The 7,412-nt window shown below is 43.2% G+C and overlaps 1 protein-coding gene across 1 annotated transcript in view; it reads right to left on the reverse strand.

Moving 5' to 3' along the window:
* CNBD1 (cyclic nucleotide binding domain containing 1) overlaps positions 1 to 7,412 on the reverse strand; it is a 195,813-nt gene that overhangs the window by 107,198 nt on the left and 81,203 nt on the right. The window contains exon 6 of the mRNA XM_014528438.1: positions 4,432 to 4,604. Coding sequence (XP_014383924.1) covers positions 4,432 to 4,604 — 173 coding nt within the window. The remainder of the gene's footprint in view (positions 1 to 4,431; positions 4,605 to 7,412) is intronic.

Here is a 7,412-nt window from a genome sequence, read left to right on the forward strand (position 1 = left end):
ATTTGTCCCCATCTGACACTGGCCTCCCATTTAAATTAATTCGACGACAGTTTCCCGTGATGCCAGCATTTGCGATGTCTATTAATAAATCACAAGGACAAACTCTAAACAGAGTAGGCATATTCTTACCTGAACCTGTTTTCGCACATGGTCAGTTATATTTTGCTTTCTCTCGAGTTCGAAGAGCATGTGACGTTAAAGTTAAAGTTCTAAATACTTCAGCACAAGGGAAATTAGTCAAGCACTCTGAAAGTGTGATGTACAGGGAGATATTAGAATAAGTTTAATCACTTTATCAGTCATTGTTTGCATCACTGTTGTTTTTATATCATGTTTTTGTTGTTTTTATATTATGCCTCTGTTTTATATCCTTTTGTTACTGTTTATTTATTAATAAATTTCTATATTATTTTCATATACATTTTACTAACTTCCTTTCATCTCTCACACTTCTATTATAGAGAAAGGGCAAATAGCAATATTAAAATATTTCTGCTAATTAATTCCCTTTTAGTGTGCACTAATTTCGTGCACCGGGCTACTAGTTTAACAATAATCCACAAACTAAACTAGCTGTAGGAAGGAGCGTGTGAGAGTTCAATTAAAAAGCTGAATATCTCATTGGAGAGCACCAATGAGGCTGCCCACTGAGAAAAAGAAGAAGCACTTCACCGCCATCCCCTTCCCTGGCCACGCAGTTCAGTGATGAGAGGACCACTCAGCCCTGAGTTTTCCAGGAGCGTAGAGAAGGACAGGATGACCTTAGGCCTTCATGGTGGGGGACCGGACACCCCAGCCACTGAGGACACAGGACTTGCGTCCCTGAGGATGAGGAATGCCAGACTTGGCCAGTGTGGACCCTGCTGCCAGAGACCACAGAGACATCCTGCAGTGTCTCCCTGGAATGGAGCATGTGCCCCCCAGAGCTGGCACCATTGACGCCCCTGAGTCCTGGTGCATGCTCACCCTGGACCCAACACCACTCCTGTGCATGCACCCCACCCAGAGGGACAGGAAGCTTACTGAAAGAAATAATGCCCCCAACATCCCATGCCCAGAGAAGGAAATAGACATCAGGATTTGAGGGGCCCAAAGAACCCACATAGATAGAATCTAAAGAGTGTTACCTTAAGATGTATTATAATTAAATTTTCAAAAGTCAAAGACAAAGAGAATTTTGAAAGCAGCAAGAGAAAAGAAATCTGTTACAATAAAGGGAACCCCCCCTCAGACTATCAATGGATTTCTCAGCAGAACCTGGAGAGAGTGGGACAATTTATTAAAGTACTGAAAGAAAACTGCCAATAAAGAATAATATACCTGGCAAAATGATCCTTTAAACAACGAAAGAGAGACAAGAGGTTTTTGCTAAAGGGATTTCTTCAAATTGAAACAAACACATGCTAAATAGCAAAGTGAAAGCATGTGAAAACATAACTTTCACCTGTAAAGGTAAACATATAGTCAAATACAAAATAAAGCAGCATTGTAACGGTGGTATATAAATTTCTTCAAACCCTAATATAAAAGTTAAAAGACAAAGTATTAAGAATAACTGTAACCACATAGAAAAGCTAATAGATACCTATTATAAGCAAAATAAACTCTCCAAGTACACAAAGGGGAGGGAGGAAGATGTGGTGGTTTAGCATGTGACTGAAGTTCAGTTGTTAACAACTTAAGCAGACAGATATAAGTATAGGATATTTTATGCAATCCTCAAGGTAACAACAAAGAAAATCCTGTAATATACATGAAAGAAAAAAAGCAAAGCAAATCATCACATAACAAAGAAAGACAAGAGAGGAAGAAACAAAACAACTTCAAAGCAAACAGAAAACAATCAACAAAATAGCAATAGTAAGTCCTCACTTACCAATAATTACTTTAAATGTAAGTGGATTAAACTCCCCAATTTAAAAAAAAAAACAGAGTGGCTGAATGGATTTTATTTAAAAAGAACCTGTGATATGCTGTCTATAAGGGATTCTGGTTAGATATAAGGACATACATGATAACAGAAATAATAAATGAATTCAGTAAAGTTCCAGTTTTCACAGCAAAAGAAACAATCAACAAATGAAAAGGCAACCCATATAAGGAAGATAACTATATGTCAGATGAGAGGTTAATATCCAAAATATATAAAGAACTCATACAATTCAATAACAAAAAATCCAACTAAAAAGTGGGCAGAAGAGCTGAATGGACATTCTCCACAGAAGATGACTAAATAGACAACAGTGCAATGAGAAGATGCTAAACATCACTACTCATCAGAGAAATGCAAATCAAAACCACAATGAGAACATGTCTCACACCTGTTAGATGGCCATCTTCAACAAGGTAAGTAGAGTGTTTTTGAGGATGTGGAGAAAAAGGAACTCTTGTGCACTGCTGATGGGAATGCAAACTCGTACAGCCAATATGGAAAATAGTATGGTGGTTCCTCAAAAAAATTAAAAAAGGACTACCATATGATCCAGCAATTCCACTCCTGAGTGTATATCCAAAGGACATGAAAATAGGCCATCAAAGAGAAAGCCGAACCCCCACTTTTTGCAGCATTATTCACAATAGCCAAAATACAGAAACAACTTAAGCATCTCTCAGTGGATAGATGAAGAAAGTAGATATGGTCTATATAGACAATAGCATATCATTCTATATAATAAAAGGCTAATATGCAAATTGACTGAACAGCAGAATGACTGGTCATTATGACACGCACTGACCACCAGGGGGCAGATGATGCTCAATGGAGCTGCCTCCTGGCGGTCAGTGTGCTCCCACAGGGGGAGCGCCACTCAGCCAGGAGCTAGCTCACGGTGGCGGGAGCCTCTCCTGCCTCTGTGGCAGTCAGACATCCCCCGAGAGCTCACGGACTGTGAGAGGGTGCAGGCCGGGCTGAGGGAACCCCTGAGTGCACGAATTTTGTGCACCACGTCTCTAGTTCATTTATGAAAAAGAAGAAATTCTTGCCATTTGCAACTACATGAGTGGACCTAAGTGAGATGAGTCAAATGGAGAAAGATATATACTGAATGTGGAATTCAGCTATCACATATGTGGAATTTTGAAACCTGGTTATATGTCATGCCATCATGGCCATCAGAATACATTTAGTCAATACAGAATAAATTTAGCATACAATGGGGCTGGAGCTGAAAAAGGGGAGACGTTTAAGGTATAAACTTGCAACTTGTACACAAGTAAGTCCCAGAGATCTAACGCACAGCACATGGGCTACAGCCAGCAATACTATCACAAACTTCCAGTGGCTTAGACATGAAATCTTAATTGTTCTTACCACAGAAATTAAATAGCAATCATGTGACATGAGACAGGGGTTAGCTCACACTACAGTGGTAAGCCTATTGCAACTAATAAATGCATCCGTAAACCTGTCGTACATCTTCAACTTCACAGTATTACATGTCAGTTAGATCTCAAAAATTTGTCATTTATAAAAAAAAAACAAAAACTAAATGTCCATACTACCAAAAGTGATGTACAGAGTCAATGCAATCCCTATCAAAATATCAGCAACATTGTTTACAGTAATAGAAGAGAATAATTCTAAAATCATAGGGAAACATGGAAGACTGACTAGCAAAAGCAATCTTGAGAAAAGAACAAAGCTGGAGACATTACACTTCCTGATTTCCAGCTACAGTCACGGCCGCTTACTGATGGAGATGTGTGAGTCCTTACGGTTTCGTCGTTGCGAGAGGATCACAGAGTGCACTCACACAAACCTGGAGGGGGGAGGGGGGTAGCCACCACACACCCTGGCTATCCAGGGCCTTGTGTGGTTCCATGGAGCGAAATAGTTTCGCTGTCATTGGTTCCTTCGGCTCTTTTCTACCCTAAGTCTAACACCGGCTTTCTTAGCCACCATTCCAGGCTAAGTGGGCCAGACCTCATCGGAGTACCCAGAGGCCCAGGAAGGTCCTGGGGGTGCATGCTCCGACAGCTGGCAGTCTTGAAACATTACCTATAAGATGGATTTTCTTCAAGACTTGCGGGTTGAGACAGACATTGGCATCACTCTTGAGATAAACAAGCTAAGCACACATTCCTAACCTGATTTAAAAGGCCTCCCATGATCGTCGGCTCCCCCCTCCCCAAGTCACCTTTCCCTCGTCTCCCATGACCCTCCTTCCTCCTTCACTGTGGCAACCACACTGGTCTTGTCTCCATCATCAGTTGCACCATGAACCCCTCCAGTGGGCGGATGTTGTTGCAGGCTTCTCTCATTAATTTTTTTAACAAATTTCAAGTTTAATATAATTAATTTCATTTTTATTTTTAAAAGACATATTATCTTAAACATTTCAGGGTTCCCTGAAGCCATGTGGATTGTTCTGGAAGGGTACACTGTGCAACAGGGAGGCCCTGCTGCTGACGGAAGCAGCACAGCAGTCTTACCAGGGTGCCCCGAGCCGCCGGGTGCTGCAGGTCCTCGCTGTACGCGGAGCTGGGGAAGCTCTGCGGGATGCACGTGGCCGAGAAGCCCTCCTCTTCGACGAGGTTCTTGTACAGCTGTGTCTGCGCTCGAGCCAGGCCTTTCAGTATCACATAAAATCCATCATTTCCGACCACTGAAACAAAACCAACCACAAGCGTTAGTGTGCCGACTACTTCCCAGGCTCTGTGATGGGCGCGAGGACCACACCGCCCTGGCGTTCGCTCTCAGCAGACTCCCTGACAGGGCGACAGTGACTTTAAGGTGGCCCCAGGCGTCAGCAATGCTCCACTCACATCACCAGGGCACGGACCGTCGCACACGGGAGTTCTCCTCCGGCAGTTGTCACGTGACCAGCCCCGAGGGGCTCATGGCCATAGGGAGTAAGACGTTATGATCAAAGTAAAAGCAGCCAAGCCCATGGAATGTTTAAAGATGTTTACCTTCCCCTCATAAGGCCGTTCTGCCTATTGGTATCAGTAGCAATGTCTTCCGACTATTAATTCTCATTTCGCTGTGGAAGGGAGCATGCCAGGGCAGAGGGGTTTGCCCATGTTTCTCCTGCTCCGCCTGGGGACGCTCCACAGCGGGCCACGGGGCCCCTGAAGGTCAGGGGCCTGACGTCGCTGCGCAGGAGTGGAGGCCGCGCTCAGGGCGCTGACTGCTTCGCTGACTTCGCTTACTAACTGGCTGTGAATAGAAACTTCACATCATTTATTTGACAATGCTGCCTCTCTTCATGCCCCAAGACATACCAGCCGTCTGCCTTCTCTCTGGGTTCTAAATCCTGCCTCAGCCCCAGAAGAGAACAGAGGAGCAGCTGGCCCAGGGGGCACGGGACGGGGGGGAGCTTGGGGGTGGCCCAGGGACAGCGAGGCTTGGGTGGAACCATTTGTCAAAACTCATCAAGCACCAGATTCCAGGCTTAAACATGCACACCCTGCATGTCACTATCAGCTTAAATACAGGACGGGACACACTGGCCCTGGGCCAGCACTCAGTGTTTCGGGACCTGCCTGCACAGCTGTTGAGTTACCTGGAGTGTGAAAGGACGCACGCGTAGTGGGAGCTGTGGGGACGGTGCCACTAGAGACCGCAGCAACTCGCTTTACCTCTTCTGTGTCCTGAGCCAGACGCTCCTCCAAGCCCACTGCCTACATGAGCCCTGTGTACCCCCGTCAAGGTCCTGTGGCAGGTTCCACCGCTGTGCATACTTCAGGGCTGAGAGCTAGACCCCTGCGCTGGCTGAGGGCCAGAGGACTTACACACACCGCAGCGGCTTCTACTGTGCTGGCCTGTGTGGGCCTCAAGCACCAGCGCCCTCCCTCCCCCTCCTGGGTCCTCCCCTCCTCCTCCCCCTTATCCTCTTCTCCTTCCTCCTCTTCCTCCCTTCCCCCCTTATCCTCTCTCTCTCCGTCTTCACCCTTCTCTCCCCTCCACCCCTCTGCTTCTCCTTTGTCCCACCTTTCTCTTTCTCTCATATATATTTCGTAGGAATGTGGTTTCAATTATGGTAAAGTGAGACCCTATGTGTGACCTAGTCAGAGATCATGTTTCATCTTAAGTGGAAAGAAAGCACATTTCAAAGAAATATAAATTGATTTAAAATGTTAAAAAATAAAAAGTCAATGTATGTACCCATGAAAACATGTTTATGGGACTAATGTCATGTAACAACACAAGTCTGGAGCAGGGTTTGGTGGTTAGTTTGTAAGAAAATGGGCGTAACTTAAATGCAGGTCATCGCCAAGCACGCTGTTCATCACTGAGCAAAACAGCAGCTCTGGACCAGGCGTGCCACCAGACCTTCCCTATTTTCTCCAGAAGGTCCATGGCCTTAGGTCTTAATAAGTGGGCTGACAGGCCATCTCTGAAAAATGGCTCATTAAGAAATAACCTCCTATAGATTTCCAAGAGCAGAAACATGGCTGCCCTGGCATCCAAACAGGCTGGACCCGCCCTGACGAGCAGGTGCAGCACTGATCATTGATCATCGGGCGCCGGGTGAGGTGCTGGGACTCATTCTCTCAGGAATCCTAAATGTCACTTAGCATCAGTCCACTTTTCAGATGAAGAAATTAAGGCTCAAAATCATTAAGTAACATCAAAAGTGACGAAATACATTAATTTCTGCAGGTTTTCAAGTATAGGGTGCCCCCCAAAGTATACACACACTTTGAATAATTATAAAGGCAGTGTTCATTAAAATACATTTCATTTTCAAAATTGAGCTATCAGCTGTTAAAGTGTGTATACATTTTTGGGGACACTGTATATTCACACACACACACACATACACACACACACAAAACCCACATACATATCTAGAAATGAGCATGCAGTGTATTACATGCATAATTATGCAGCATATGCATATATATTTATGTCTGAAATAAAATGCATAATATATGTGTATGTACATATATACATAAAAAATAGTTTTATAGATTTTATACAGGATCTCAATGAAGATTAAAAGAATTCTTACTATTTTGTTACAAAGTTCAGTTTAGAAATTGACCCTCAATTATTTCCTAAAAATTAATGTTATTAGTTTATTTATTAATCTATCAATATCAGTTTGGTAGAGATATGAAAACAAAAGAATCTAAGAGAATTCTCAGAAATATATGCAGAGTGGGATGAACTTCTTCATACAAATACTTGAGGAGAAAAAAGAAAATCCTCATTCAAACAAAAATATAACATAAATTGAGTTAAAAATGAAAAGTCAAGAGGAAAGTGAAATAGAGCCACCAGCAGAAAATTCTCAGATAGAATTATTCATGTAACATCTGAAATCAGCCCTCAAATATATGGACAAATGATATAAACCCCATAAAAATGTCTACAGAAAGAAGTGCAGTAGAATTAAGCTCTCAAATAACAACTGCAATGTTACTTACAAGTCACAAAGTGATATTACATTTATGAACTGTGACTA

This window comes from Myotis brandtii, unplaced genomic scaffold (genome assembly GCF_000412655.1).
Source record: "Myotis brandtii unplaced genomic scaffold, ASM41265v1 scaffold634, whole genome shotgun sequence".
NCBI lineage: Eukaryota > Metazoa > Chordata > Mammalia > Chiroptera > Vespertilionidae > Myotis > Myotis brandtii.